This window comes from Malaclemys terrapin, chromosome 8, assembly GCF_027887155.1.
Source record: "Malaclemys terrapin pileata isolate rMalTer1 chromosome 8, rMalTer1.hap1, whole genome shotgun sequence".
Taxonomy (NCBI): Eukaryota; Metazoa; Chordata; order Testudines; family Emydidae; genus Malaclemys; species Malaclemys terrapin.
Window position 1 is genome coordinate 63048695 of NC_071512.1, and position 16556 is coordinate 63065250.

The following is a 16556-nucleotide window of genomic DNA, read 5'->3' on the forward strand; positions in this document are numbered from 1 at the left end:
GCCCAGAAAGTCAGATAAAAGCACATTACTTCTTCCAAGTATTACTTTTACAGATAAGCAATTGCTGTAATTTCCACATGAATGCTAAGGAATTGGAAATGGGATGTGTGATGTGACTGGTAATGGGAGGAGACATTCTCCATAACTCTCTCTCTTAAGGTGTAGCCCATGCTAAAGTTTTAGAACCTCTGATCTGTGTGAAACCAGTGGATGATATCCTGCGGTAGCATAAACTGCAACTACCAAGCATTACGTGGATGACAGCCAGCTCTATACTTATTTATCCTCAAGCAGTAATGGCGTCCTGTCCCCAATAGCTCTTTACAACTGATCCAAGATATGAGGGTGATCACGGTTCCTGGTGAGGGAAGCCTTTTAAAGTACTCACCATGTCTAGAATATTACTCTTCACTGAGTGTCTGCTCCCCAATTATCAAGAGAATCTGCAGTCTTGGACTTCTTCAGGAGTCCTCACTACTCCTGGTCTCTGGCTGTTTAAAAACATCTATTTCCATGTATGGCTGGCCAGAAGACTCTCCCATAGCTCATTCTATTCTGATTTGACCACAATGATACAAACACTTCTAGGATTTATTGAAATTCATTAGATCTATGGATAAAGCTTCTGAGCCTGAAAAAGCTAATGTTTGATCAGAAGGCAGCAGCTTTCCAGTATGTGAGGCTGAAAAACAAAGCATTTGAAAACCACAGGGTAATATTCTACTCAGCAACACAGGCTGAGAGCACTTCACCCCAGTGTTCTGCTCTGTGCATTGGCTCCTCAAGGGATACAGAAACATAATCAAGGGCTTGGTTCTGATATTCGGAGCCTTCCAAGGTGATTACTTGGAAAACTGCCTCCAACTCTGTGACCATGACCACCCATGAAGTTGTGTTCTTCTGTCACCACAAGGATAAAATCATTGTGATCTAGGGTTGCTCAAACTAATACGGTGTAAACAAATTTTTCCAGTGAATGGAAGAGAAGACAGGTTATAAAATTATTTTTAAAAAGTATTGTGGTAGATAATTTATTCAGAAAGTAAACGGAGATAAATGAGGGTTTTGTATATCTTATTGTGTCTCAGAATTTTAATTTGGCATACCCACAGTATTGGAAGTACATTTTTGAATCACTAAGGAGAAACTGGAAAAGGGAGCCTTTGCTCTTTTCCCAGCACTGAGACTTTTTAAAATAACCCTGTTAATGTTCTGGACAACTGTGTCTGTACTTCCCCTCTGTGGTCCAGCACCCATTCAAGGATCCTGGCTCCTCTGCCCTCACTTCTCTTGGGGTGAGACTTGTCTCTTTCCCTCCTGACTGGGGCTTTTCCAGGTTGCACTGTACTCTCCCTACACTGTGAGTTTCCCAGCAAGTCAGACTGCCTCAACAGGCCTGCGACTATGCTTTGCTTTCTGCTTAAAGGCTATAAACAATGTAATTGCTCACACTTAGCAACTACTGTACAGACCTTTTTAAGCAAGTACATTTATTCTTAAGGTGAAAGCATTATAGAGAACATTAAAAACAATAAAAGAATCTACATGCATGTTAATGAGCTTACCAGTGCTTCCCCCGACCCCAATTCCAGTAGGAGCTCTGGTAGTTATCAGTCCTTTAAACTCCACATATGGGGTTTCTTTGGTTACAAGTTCATCACAGCTTTTGTTCAGAACAAGAACACTCATAGATTAGCCCCCCATTTATACAACCTGGATTTTGGTTGTCAGAGACTGTAAACTGGTAATCAGCCAGGCAATGGTTCTCTCCTTGAAGTGTAGCATCAAAGTTTGGGTCGAGGGGTGGAATTCACATTCCTCTCCACCCCAGGTATTTCCTAGGAAACCTGTTTAACTTAGTTTGTGCCCAATGTTCCTTCTTGTCTGCCACGTTGTCTAAAATAGTTCTTTGAAGCTTATAGCACTTTCTAACATTTACACTGGACACATCTTCCCCCTTAGAAAAGTTACCAAGGTGACCAGATAGAAAGTGTGAAAAGTTGGGACAGGAGGTAGGGGGTAATTAGGCGGCTATATAAGAAAAAGCCTCGACTATCGGGACACTCCCTATAAAATCGGGACATCTGGTCACCCTAAAAATTACGTACAATTCCACAATAATACATGAAGTTTGCATTTATTGTACAATGGACTCCAAAGCTATTTAAACTTAATTCAATAACCTCTTTCAAAAATAACATCATAGCATTTTCTTCTTCTTCTTTTTTTTTTTTTTAATTTAAAATCACATACTAAAGGTCCATCTCTACCATTTAAAGCATCTGCTATGCTTATAGATATGCTCAGGCACACACAGAATTGCTAATGTTTCACAGGTCTTTACAGTACAGTACAAATGCACCTTTTTGGAGTAAATCTTGTTGTGCCTCTTCCTGCACTAATTCATTGCATACTAGTGTGAAGTTGCCCATCACTGTAATTATATTCTTTTGAACATACGAACGCTCTTCGCTTGAATAACAGTTTTAAATAGCATTTGCAATCAAATTGCAATATTGTGTATTTGTCTATTATGTGAATGTTCCCACTTCTTTGTTGTGTTACTTATTAGGAAACCATCTGAGCCATATTTTTAAAATTAAGATCCTGCAGTGTGTCGGTACCAGAAGTCCAGTAAAATACCCCAAACCAAAGGATAATTTGTCTTGTCATGAGAAATATCGGTCTGACACTTGTTTTAAAACTTGAATAAAAGGTATTTAAATCCATATACGTATCCTTTCTAATTAAGATGGAGCTTTCCCTTTCTTAAACTTGAGTAAAAAAGGAAATGTGTGGTATTTATTTTGTCAAGTATCAGGAGGTAGCTGTGTTAGTCTGTATCCACAAAAACAACAAGGAGTCCAGTGGCACCTTAAAGACTAATAGGTCCTACTACAGGACAGGCCCAACATGGAAAATAACAGAACACCACTGGCCATCATGTACAGCCCCCAGCTAAAACCTCTCCAGCACATTATCTACAACCTATCCTGGAAAATGATCCCTCACTCTCACAGACCTTGGGAGGCAGGCCAGTCCTCGCTTACAGACAACCCCCCCAACCTGAACCAAATACTCACCAGCAACTATATACCACACCACAGAAACACCAACCCAGGAACCAATCCCTGTAGCAAACCTCGTTGCCTACTCTGTCCCCATATCTACTCTAGCCACACCATCAGGGCTCATTCACCTGCATGTCTACTAATGTTATATATGCCATCATGTGCCAGCAATGCCCCTCTGCCATGTACATTGACCAAACCGGACAGTCCCTACATAAAAGAATAAATGGACACAATCGGACATCAGGAACGGTAACATACAAAAGCCAGTAGGTGAACACTTCAATCTCCCTGGACATTCTAGAACAGATTTAAAAGTAACTATTCTTGAACAAAAAAACTTCAAAAACAGACTTCAAAGAGAAACAGCAGAACTAAAATTCATTTGCAAATTTAACACCATTAATTTGGGCTTGAATAGGGATTGGGAGTGGCTGGCTCATTACAAAAGCAGCTTTGCCTCTCTTGGAATTAAAACCTCCTCGTTTATTATTGGAAGTGGACTACATCCACCCTGACTGAATTGGCCCTGTCAGCACTGGTTCTCCACTTATGAGGTAACTCCCTTCTCGTCGTGTGTCCTTATATAATGCCTGCATCTGTAATTTTCACTCCATGCATCTGAAGAAGTGAAGTTTTTTACCCACGAAAGCTTATGCTCAAATAAATCTGTTAGTCTTTAAGGTGCCACCAGACTCCTTGGTATTTATTGTGTAACTTCTTTTAATCCACAATGTTAGAGATGTCTAGTTAAACAGATCTTAATTTTTTTATATTAGCCTGCCTATGCGGCTTCTGCATCAAACTGCACTGTTATATACATTTCTGTTCAGTCCCTGCCATAGTCACAGGTGATTTTCAAACCACAAATCCATGCACAAACATGGTTTTAATATTACCCACTGCTATCCAGAAGATTGCAATGAATTCATTATGCACATCCCAGTTGAAAACTTTATTCAATTCATACATCACATTAATTCTACTTAGAATATATAAATAAACTTTCAGTGTGCTATGCTGAGCAGAGCATTGTGTTGCCACTCACCTGCCTTTTAACAAAGATTAAACAAACCTTTGGCTCTCTAAGTACTTGAAATTATGTCAAATGCCTTCTCTACTGCCAAGTAATAGTCTTGAAATCTTTCTTCAAATTAATGATCTGAACAGGAAGAAATATATATAAATTGTTTAGTGATATCTACGTGTGCATCTTCTATTGACTAATCAAGAGAATGATGAGAAACTTGCTTGATTTTAAAGAAATGGAAGTTAGGATATTGTGGACAAGACTTTGCTTGACAGAGGAGAACAGGACTCTGAATGACTATGAACTGGATAAAAGAATTTTTATCCAAAGTAAAATAAATATGTATATTTGTATTAAGTTTTCACTTTGACTCTATTACCAATCTTCCTTACGTGCCTGAAGGTTGGCAACAGTCTGAGTTGAAATCACTAGATAGAAAACAACTCATGAGAGGGGAGGATCTGTCCACTAATTACTCTGACCTTTCCTTTTTTTTTTTTTTTTTTTTTTTTTTTTTTTGTAGAGGTGGGTAGAAGGATTAAATAGGCTTCCTACACGTATTACTCCTGGGGACATTCTGTGCCTAAAAATTCTGCACCAAAAAATTATGCACACAATATTTTAAAATTCTGCAAATTTTATTTATCAAAATAACACTACATAATCATACCAGTTTCAATTATTTGGGTAATTTATTTCAGAATACCTGTCAGCAAGTATGTCTGTAACAATACAGACACACACAAAAATTTCCCCAGGAGTAGAGTGTTAAAGAAACCCTATGACAACCCAATTCCTGTTTCTCTGAGCCCAGCCAGGGGGGTCAGACACCCACAACCCCTCCCCCGCAGAGCCCAGATATGGCCTTCCCCCCCAGCCAACACACCCAACCTCCCTCCCCCACTCAGAGTCCAGCCGGGTTATCCCCCTGGCTCAGATACCCACACAGCCTCCTCCCCAGAGCCCAGGGGTCCGGAGGGAGAAAGAGCTTGATGCTCGGTCCCAGGCTTGCATGGAATTTCCTGCGTGCCGCCCTCTCCTTCCCTCAGGACATGCTTTGGACTAAAAGTTAAGAAACAGAAATTGTCCCAGTTCAAACCAAAGTTATTACAAAAATGTATAGGTGAGTCGCATCATACGTGCATTTAACTTACGCAAATTCAACTATATGCGCTCAGCAAAAAAAAAAGAAAAACAAGAAGATACTTGTCAATAGTGCGGGCAATTGCACCTACCATTTCACTCAATGAGCATATGACCTGGAGTGAGCGTGAGATGGGAGACGTGAATCTGCTGTTCCCTCAGTCTGTCTCAGTTCCCGCATGGCTCTCATAGTGTGAGCATCTCGCCGCGCGATTCTAGTGTTTAAAGATGCATGTTTTTCGTACAACATGGCCCCTAAACGCAAGCCAACTACTTCATCTGGTGCTCAACCGAAAAAACAGCGATCTGTTCCAATACTGGAGGAAAAACTGGCTGTGTTGGACTTATTGAGAGACGGTATGTTGGTCTCCAATATGGCGCCTAAATATGGCCGCAACGAATCTAGCATCGTGCCATCAAGATTCGAGAGAGAAATTCGTCAAGCCGTGGCATCAAGTGCTCCAATAACTGCTAAGGTGATGAGCCAGGTGTGTGATAAGACTTTAGTGAAGACTGAAAAGGCATTAAACTTATGGCTGGAAGACGTGAACTGTAAACATGTGCCTATCCATGGCAACGCTTTGCGAGAAAAGGCTCTTAGCCTCTACGCATTGTTCAAACCTACCGCCGAAGAGGGACAGCCTTCTGATGAGAAGGAATTCAAAGCCAGCCAAGATTGGCTAAACAGTTTTAGGAACCACTTCAACCTCAAAAATGTACAGACTACTGGTGAAGCTGCATCTGCCAATGAAGAGGCAGCAAAAGCCTACCCCGAACAATTGAAGAAAATCATAGAAGAAAAGGGCTATCTTCCGGAACAAGTTTTAATGCTGACGAGACTGGGCTCTTCTGGAAAAAAAATGCCCAACCGCATTTACATTTCGAAATCAGAAAGACAAGCCCCTGGCTTCAAAGCAGCTAAAGACGGTGTGACTGTGTTGTTTGTGGCAATGTGGCTGGGCATTTTAATAAAGCCGGGCTTGCTCTACAGGGCTGCAAATTCCCATGCCCTAAAAGGCAAGAACAAAAATCTCCTGCCTGTGTTCTGGCAATCAAATAAAAAGGCTTAGGTGACGGCAGCATTGTTTCTGGATTGGTTCCACAAGTATTTCATTCTGGAGACCTCTATGGAACAAAGCCTCAAAATCACATGTAGTATTACGGATGATTTGAGACCATATCAGGAAATGTTTGAGCAGCTCCAGAGACAACAGCAACAGTTGCCGATCACCATGTTTTTCAAGGAAAAACAACCAGCAGTAGATGAGCCTGTGACGTTGTGCAGTTTATATGGTTTTATAAAAACTTGATAAGTCAATATAATGTAACTGAGATAGTTTTAGAGAAAATACGGTAATAAGTGAATGTAAGTAACTGGGATATGCCTCATGCAAAAGGTCTCTTGTAAGGTATCATTACAAAGCTTATAATCTACTGAGTGTGATCATCTGATTTGTAAAAATGTACCACTCTTGTATCTAAAACTAGAAATATAAAATGTAACTCTGAGGGCCTATTGTAATTGTGTAAAGTGTGGACCATTAATGATGGTTTGGAATCTTGATGACTCCCATTGTCTGCAGATAGCTGTATTTACCTGTGAGTCTTCCTGTATATGTGGGTGCTGGCAAGTGAGTAATGAAGTCTTGCAGTGACATGTGATCATGTCACCTGAACTGGAATCCATCTTTAACCTGGTGCTTTTCCAGTGAGGGGGGGTGGAAACCCAGAGAGACAAAGAGTTCCCGCCTTATGCAAAAGATATATAAAGGGGGGAAGAGAACAGAGGGAGAGAGAAGCCATCATGAAGAATCCCCTAGCTACCACCTGAGTTGCAACAAGAGCTGTACCAGGGGAAAGAATTGTGCCCAGGCCTGGAAGGTGTCCAGTCTGAGGAAAAACTTACTGAAGCATCTCTGAGGGTGAAATTATCTGTATTCAGTTTGATTAGGCATAGATTTTCGCATTTTATTTTATTTTGCTTGTGACTTACTTTGTTCTGTCTGTTACTACTTTGAACCACTTAAATCCTACTGTCTGTATTTAATAAAATCACTTTCTATTTAGTAATTCACTCAGAGTATGTATTAATACCTGGGGGAGCAAACAACTGTGCATATCTCTCTATCAGTGTTATAGAGGGCGAACAATTTATGAGTTTGCCCTGCATAAGCTTTATACAGGGTAAAACGGATTTATCTGGGTTTAGACCCCATTGGGAGTTGGGCATCTGAGTGCTAAAGACAAGCGCACTACTGCGAGCTGTTTTCAGGTAAACTTGCAGCTTTGGGACAAGTGATTCAGGCCCTGGGTCTGTGTCTGGAGCCAGACGGAAGTGTCTGGCTCAGCAAGACAGGGTGCTGGAGTCCTGAGCTGGCAGGGAAAACAGAAGCAGGGGTAGTCTTTGCACATCTGGTGGCAGCTTCCAAGGGGATTTCTGTAATCCAACCCGTCACAGAGCCTACGCAATCAACTTCTCAAGCTGAACCAGAGCCAACCACTTCGTCTACAACTCGCTCTCCGTCTCCTGGATCGTCATCAAGCCCTGACGATCCCCTGTAATTACCCCCTGTAGTTAAAAATACAGTATTATAAAATTATATTTTGCATATGTGCGCTTTATATACTGTACATTACTGTATACATTATACATTTATACATTACAGGGTTATATACTGTACACAAAACCATATACAGAATACTGTACTTTATGGGCCATTTAAGGGATTTTCAAGGGTAATTTTGACTATACGTGATTTTCGTCTTACATGCTGACTTTAGAACCTAACCCCTGCGTAAGATGCGACTCCATTGTAATTGTATTCTTAATATAGTATATTTTCTAAGCTTTAGTGACCCATATTATGTTTGCCTTATTCCTGACTAGTTGATTATTAATAGGCTTGCATGAAGATCCTAACTGTGATTCTTGGGGCGGGGTATGAAGGGGCCATAGCAGAGTTTTGCTTCATATTGTAGACAAATTGTGTCAAATTAATTCTGAATTATGGTCAGGGGCCAGGTCTATAAAATAGGCTACCTGTTATACTCAATTCACCTCAGTTTTCCCAGTGGTCAGTGGTAGAGATGGCCCTTAAATAGTGTATCAATTAAGCTACTATCGCAGGGGTGGCCAAACTGCAACTCTCAGGCCGCATACAGCTCTTTTACTGATAAAGTGCAGCTGGAGGAGCCCCCCCATACCGCCACCCCATTCTCTACCTACCAGACTGGGGCGGGGGGGGAGGTCAGGGCTTGTGCCCTGCTGCAGAGTGATGGGGCTAGGGGCTTCAGGCCTGCGGGGAGGGAGTGGTGTCTCGGGGCTTTCAGCAGGAGCGGGGCTGAAGCCCTGAGCCCCAGCAGGCGCACCCGGCTCTCAAATTTCTGAAGATTATCGGATGCAGCTAGGAGAGTTAATAAGTTTGGCACCCCTGCATAATTGCATTCAGTTACCACTGTAAGGAGTCTGGTATAAGAACCTGAATAGGATGAAATAAAGTAGGATTCAGTAGTAAAAATATAATGTAAAATTATGGTAGGCATTTTCAGACTTGAATTTATTTCAGCCCTTTGACTATATGCACGTGCAATTTGTATTTGACTTAACAGAGAACATACCACTGAGATGAATGGGGACAGTTTACATTTGAATTATTTGTTTGTGCTTGATTCATACTTAGAAGGGTTCCCCCCCCCCCCCCCCCCCAGATATAAGGGCAAAAAAACTTTTTTTAATTGACATCTTGCATTTCACAGAATCTGAATCATTATTGTGGGATGGGAGGCTGTCTCAAGCAGGCCACATGTTTACCACCTCTAAGTCTTTACAGCTTTTATTGCGTCTCTCTTTTGTAGTAATTTAAAGCACATAAAATGTAATTTCTACAAAAATGTATACTTGATATAGACTGTAAACCCTCACTTTCTCAAAGAACAGAAGCTCATTCAACAATAATTCTAGATTTGATTTGTTTGGTTCTCTAGTTTTTCTGGGCATTGCTACCACACATCTTTGTACAGCTTTCCCATCATAATACTGTAGTAGTTGCAAATCAGATAATATTTATACATGGTTCTCCCTGAAATTGAACAGGTAAATGTTCCTCAATATTTATGGAGTTTACAAGTTCACTGTCAGATGAAGTGTTTCATTCTTGCCCATGATTGAAATGCCAAAACTTTTAATAAGTAGAAAAACTTAATGATGAAATGTTGAATTATTAGGCTAGCTATAGTGGCAGTAATATGGAAAGCTGTTTTACATTGTATATGTCCAGGCTGAAGGTGGACCGTGCAAATTATTATTTTCTGTTGCCATGTTATCCTCTTTACCTGCACTTAAGTTATATTTCAGTAGTATGGATGTATTTAAATGTTAATGTTTCTGAGTAAAACTCTAGCACGAGTTTATTTTTAAATGCGATAAAGGGCAAAAATGTTGAAAGGACCACAATGAGAATTAAACTCCCACAATTAGAAAAGCCACAAGATGGCATCAAATTGTCAATTCTGTCCCTTGCTGCTAAAACTGTTTTCTTCAAAAGGTCAAAAAACAGTGCAATCAATTTGTGGGTTTTTATATAGAAACCATTTTGGTACCGGATGAGCAGTGATATAAGGCATACAAATTTTGAAAGCTTCACTCACTGCTATAATTTATAGTAGAAAGAAGCAACCTCTTTTTAAATAACCAGCCCCCACCCAAGTTGCACTGCATTAGCTTACATTCTAACTTGTATGCACAAAAGATTCCTCCCAGGAAAAATAACACATGCTTCTTGGGAAAAGGTTATACAACACAATATACACCTGTCTTATCTTAGGGGTATTTTCCCAAATTGTAGGTAATGATTTATATTATGGCAATACCAGAATTAAAGAAAATTACTTTGTCAATTCATCGGTCAATTGATATAATTCAAACTATGAATGTTAATGCTCCTTCAGACTTTAGAAATAGGCAGTATTTAAATGTACAGTGGTACCTGACTAAAGACAGGGAAATCCATTGACAGTTACCTAATTTTGTAAATTAAGTTAACAAAAAAAGCAAGAATAATGTATCACAAAATATTTAATTCACTTATGACAACTTTAGGTTAAGGAATATGAGGAAAAACTAGTGTACTTTATAAAAATAATAGCCTTAGTTAACATGACTAGAGTTGGTTAAATCTGTGACAGCTGGGAAACTCCCTGTTGCTTTTGTGAGGATAAGTAAGGTTACGTTTTAATCACAGATATTTTTAGTAAAAGCTATGGACAGGTCACGGGCAGTAAACAAAAATTCACTGCCTGTGACCTGTCCATGACTTGTACTATGTACAAAGGAAAAATATAAATACCACCAAATAACTAGAGAATGGAAGCATTTAACACCGTGAAGTGACAAGATATCTGATTAGTTGTGCTGTAGCAAATATGTATGTGTGTGTATATATATCTCCTCAATATATGTTCCATTCTATATGCATCCGAAGAAGTGGGCTGTAGTCCACGAAAGCTTATGCTCTAATAAATTTGTTAGTCTCTAAGGTGCCACAAGTACTCCTGTTCTTCTTTTTATGAGACAATGAGTGTCATTCGTTCAGTAGGTGTGATATTTGTCTCATTGCAGGAAATTTTAAACAAGTAGTGTTGAAATCTCGTACTCTTTAAACAGTTATTAATAATTGCTTCTCCTTCTATATGGTCTGCACAGTTTTTAATGTGAGGGTCAGATTAAATCATCAGTAATTTTAAAGGGAAAAGAGGTGGAATAAAGCAATTTCAAAGTAAGATGTCTTTTATAGGAGTATGGCTTTTTGAATCTTGGTTGAACTCTTTGTACTTCACTTCTTTCCTTCATTACAATCCTTACTTTGACCCTAATTCTTTATTCTTCATTTCTCTGAAGAGTCCAAATATTTTCCCCCTCCCAGATGCTGGTCACCTTTGTATATTATCCATTCATTTAAGTATAATTGTTGAAATTATTTGCTACAGCACAACTAATCAGATATCTTGTCACTTCACGGTGTTAAATGCTTCCATTCTCTAGTTATTTGGTGGTATTTATATTTTTCCTTTGACTTCAGGTGTGAATCATTGATCATTGGTTTGTTCTACAATAAAGATGAAAATTCAGGGAAAAACATGTGCCCCTTGAAATTAATAATATCCCCAGGGTAGTTTTGTACACATGTTATTCTGGCGTTATCTGTATAGCCTATGGAAGAAAGAAACCACACATACGTATAAACTACAAAATATGTTTTACAGAACAAAAGTTTGCCATTATAATTCATAATGGCAAGACCACAAAACTAAGATAATCAGATGTACAATTCTTCTTAGTGCCAATTTCTGTGTGCTACCCATCTGAAAACAGATGTTATGAGACAGCATGCTGTTCAAAACAACAATTTATCATAAAAATTATTTTTTAGCTTTTGAAGAAGGTGCATAATGTTCTACAGTAAATATGAATTAGCTGTATCCTTTGGAAATGTGCCATATGGTTTTAACATTAAGTACAAGTGATTTATCCTGGGTAGCTTGGAGAGGGATTTTTAGGAGCTGGCCTTGTGCTAGTTCTCAGCACTGCCTTGCAAGCCTGACTGTTAGATTCCTAATCTCCATCCTCCACCCTGTATAGCTGGCAGGTGCTGTTATTGTGCTCAGGCCTTGGGATGGAGTGTACCCTGTGTCTCTAGTGACTCCTGTGACTGATTTAAGGAGTGGTTTTATTGAAGAGTTCCGTCCTGTCTTACCTAGCTAGAAGTATGACAACTATAACATAATGTTGGTGTAGTGGGGATTTGCTCAGGGCTCTTAGAACACGTTGTGAAATTGGGATGTCAGAGAATGGAGCTGTGTGGTTAGCAATGCTTCATTGCCTCCTTAAACAGTGCTAATACTAGAAGAGTGATTGTTTAACGAATAGGTGACTTCCTTTTTGCCTGTCCTGTATTATCCAAGATTTCAAGAATGTACTGCTTTCTTACAGGTCCTTTATTGTATAGAGTTCGTCCAGGTTTCATAATTTTCCCCATGCAGCTTAAATGGTCCTTTAAAATGTGGAAGATTAGTGAATGTTATTGCATGGTATAAAATGGGCTTTATACTCTAGGAAATAATTTCTTATCTTTCTGCTATTGAGTGACTAACATATAGTCAGATGAGAACTAACTGTGCCTCTTGTCATACATTCTAAATCCACTCCAGTATAGAATGCTGCTTTCCAGGTTTTGTTGGGCTTTTTTCACTTAACTACTCTACTGATGTAGCTACACAGGGAAGACATTTCTCCCCTCAGATGTTGTCTCCCACTTCTCTCTGACTCTAATATCCAACCACAATGTATAAACATTTATTGTCCCTTGAAAACCCCAGCCAAAGGGAAGTTAGGTAATCATATCTCACTGAATGGGAATTTGGAGTTTAACTCCCTTGCCTTCCTTTGCCATTAGCTGGAAGCTTCTGCTAAAATGACTAGCAGTGAACATAGTTGGCAATGTTAGTTAGGCTTCAGAGTTTACTGCACTTAGTTGTTGCTTTTTCCCCCTGTATATTTGGCTGGAAGTACTCAAGTTGTTCAGCATGTTGCAGGGACAAAGAATGTAGCATGCCTTGCCCAGTCCTGTGAGTGAAAGTCTAGTGATTTTCCTCAAAAACTTAGTCACAAAATGCTGAAACTCTGCACTCAGCTCTCATGCTAGAATATGTCTGGAGGATTGCAGACTTGTCTTTGACTTGGCATGTCGCGTCTGCATTTTTGTACTCTTTCCTCTCCCACCTTCCAATACTTCTATTGCCACTTTTTAGCAGGTGGGTCTAAAGAGCTGTATGTTCTTATTATGCACAATAAGATGACTTTTTAAGGTTGGTTAGCTGGTATTTTAAAAAGTTTTACAATTAATAATTAAATTAATTTATTATATTAATATGATGAGGGAAATAAGGCAACAATTTAAGGAAGGGCCATGTGCTATAAATACAACTGACTTTACTCTCTGAAAATCAAACAGTATGGACTTCTATACAAAAGTGTTGCTATAGAGTCTGAGAAAGAATAGTGCTAGGGTATGATCTAAAACTCTGTTTAAAACTAAATTGCTATGGCTTTTTCTATGTTTGTGAGCTTTTGTCTTTATCTGTGGGCGTTTGCTCTGATTCTCCCTGCACCCCCATCCATGCCTTTCAGGAAATTTACTAATTTAGGATTTTTTTTACATTAAGTTTATGGGAGGCAACATTAAGAGTATTCTTCAAAATATACAACTAAAACCCCTTTGTGGCAACATTGTCTTCATGCAAACCATGACATTGACTTTCCTGTAAAGATGGACTGCGGAAATCTTATTCTCACTTTCTCAAGGGGAAAAAAAAAATAAAGGTGTTGAGTCCTCACGTTCCAGCTGTTCTTTAGTAGCAAGGGATCTCTCTAAGGTAGCCATCCTTTGCTCTTGCCAGTTGGCTTGCTGCTTTGCCCTTAGAGTGCAATGCTTTGACTTTTACCAATTTCTGTGCAGTTGAATAGTTACTTTGAAGGGACAGTGGCAAAAAATAGCTTGTCCAGAGCAGAGATGCAGCATATTTTGCAAAAATTATTTTTAAAGTTATTGTAGCAGCCAGCATAGACCATGGTATTTTAACCAACTGAAAACCGCACAGAGAAATTCAGCATTAATCCTTTTCTTCTAAGGAGGAAGTTAAATCCCTGCATCAAGGTCAGCAGCAGAGTAGTTGCTTTAGAAGTTGAAGAAGCTGACTGTATACTAAGCTGAGTCCTACCTGTATGTAATTAATCAGGCATTTTCTTTTGAAGTTCAGTGGAGAGATGTCTGACTGAATTTGAGCCTTTTAGTAAGTTGACAGCTGACGCATCCTTATGCTCATATCACATAGTTTTATAGATCAAGATTGGGTTTTAACTTACATTGGAGAAACGTTAAGATTTAGAGGGGTTGTGTGTCTTTAAAAGTGTCATTGATCTAGTAGCTCCTGGTCTTCAGTGTCCTACTGACGAATTTTCTTAGTTACAGATCAAGTGTTACTTGTTTACATATCCATATGGGAAGCAGGTGATGACTTCCCTTTCATATAGCTCTTTTGAAAATAATTCCCCATTTAGGGTTGCGGAGCACTTCATAACAATGGTATTTTGGGGTTCAGTGTTTGTAATGTCTCAATGATTTCCAGATCAAGTGTATGCTCAGTTTACAGATCAAAAAGTGATTATGCAATCAGACCTGTAAACTTAAGCTAGTCCTTTTTGCATTTGTGCATTAGCTAAGGATTTTATATCCAATATCGTTTCACAGGAATAAATGAGAACAGAATTTGTCCTTCCATTTGAAACAACTGTAATGTTGATTCAGAACCAATTATAATTGGCTCACTCTTGGCTAATGTGTTGGCGCTGCAGAGCGAACAGGAGTAAAGAGTGGTGGTACAGATTTGTTTTTGTATGTTAAAGTAAACAGATAAGACATGGAAGACACATGCTCAGATCTACTGAGCAAGAAGGTACAGTTTTTATATACGGACTTTTCAGAACAGAAATGCCTTTCAAAATCCTGGCCATAACATTCCAGCCCAGAGCATCTCATGAGTAGATTCAGAGAATAATACCAGTTTTGGTTTGTGATGTGGACAGTTATCACTTTTTCACATATTATATCTTGTCCAAGTGATCATATGTAAAAAGGGAAGCACTGTTTCCTAGTGGGTAGAGCAGTGCACTGCACTGGGACTCAGGAGACCTGGGTTATATTCCTGGCTCTGCTACTAGTCTACTGGGAAACCTTGGTCAAGTCACTTCACCTCTCTGCCTCAGTTGCCGTATCTAATGACACCGACCTCCCTTGTAAAATGCTCTGAAATTTACTGGTAAAGACCACTATTTAAGAGCTAGATATTTGTATTTACTTATTAAAAGGTGAAAACGTTAATCCTGTAAATCAGCAATTTCGCCTTATGATAAAATGTTGACTGGTATATACTAACTGTGGTGGCTAGACCATTAACATGCAAAAAAAAAAGGGTTTATTTTTTTAATTTTCAGACTTTTTAAGTCCAAAACAGTGGTCATGAAGAGTTTTCTGATCAGTTTTCTGCATATTTAGTTGTTAGAATATGTTATGTCCTAATCATCATTAAAAAGCTGTTTTATATTTAACTAAAAGGGAAGCTGAATAAGAGAAAAGCTATTCAAATGTTAACTTTTTTTTTAAAGGAAGGTGCTTCTGCCCGGAAAACTCAAACCCCAGCAGCACAGCCTGTGCCAAGACCAGGTAAACAGTATTACTTTATTTGTGTATTATTTGGAATGAAAGCGTTTTGAGTTAGGACAAGATTGTAGCTAAAATCCTAATACATTTTGTTAAGATATGTATTGGAAGTCTGTAGCCACTGTGTATTAATTAACATATTATCATTGCAGTGGTCCAAGGTCTGAGATTAGCTATGCTCACCCTGAGATAGTGCAGAAATAGCACTGCTAGGTTGATGGACTAGTAGCAATTTTACAATCTGATTTATTGTGAACTACCAGGGCTAGAATCAAATATCATATACCTGTTGGAATGCTTTGAAATCCAACTTTGGCACACCATAAAACTTTTATTTCTAGACCTAGCAATTCAAGAGCTACTGGTGCCCAAAACTGAGTATTTGAGTTTGTGTGTGGGGGTGTTTCATTTCAATTTTGAGTTGAATTTAACAGCTGATTTCTTATGAGCCATTAAAGCAAAAAACCTCTATGCTTTATACTTTCTCCAAATACTTAATACTAGCATTGAAATAGTGTGTAGTAGTAAATTTCTATTCTGTAGTTTCTTGAGACTGGCAGTTAAAAAAATGTTGAAATCAAACAGTCATTCTATATACCATTACTTCCATGACAAAGTTTCAATATCACTACACCTGTTAGAGCTAGGAAAAATCTGGCAACTGGTACAAATGTGTTCAGTGATAGTATAGTTCTTCCAAGTATTTGTCTTGGCCCAGTGATAAGGGTGGGGGGAAATGCCATCCTGGCGTGATTTTTTTTTCTTAGTCATGCATTGGGCACTACTATTAATTTTCAAGAACCTTTCCACAAATTCCCTTTCTTCTTGTTCACTGAGTGTCTAAAAATGTGGTAGGTGCTATCCAGATATTATTATTAGTAGAATTAGCATTACGGTAGTTCTTAGAACCCCAGCCAAGATCATGGCTTCCTTTAAATACCTTACAATATTGGTGGCTTACATGCTAAGACAGCTTTTGTGTTTTGGGAGACCAGAGGAATTGATGGCACGGGGTAATCTGAGAGTGGGAGAGGATGG

General features: G+C 39.0%; 1 protein-coding gene across 1 annotated transcript in view; it reads left to right on the plus strand.

Moving 5' to 3' along the window:
• CDC73 (cell division cycle 73) overlaps positions 1 to 16556 on the plus strand; it is a 179638-nt gene that overhangs the window by 116744 nt on the left and 46338 nt on the right. The window contains exon 11 of the mRNA XM_054038323.1: positions 15464 to 15521. Coding sequence (XP_053894298.1) covers positions 15464 to 15521 — 58 coding nt within the window. The remainder of the gene's footprint in view (positions 1 to 15463; positions 15522 to 16556) is intronic.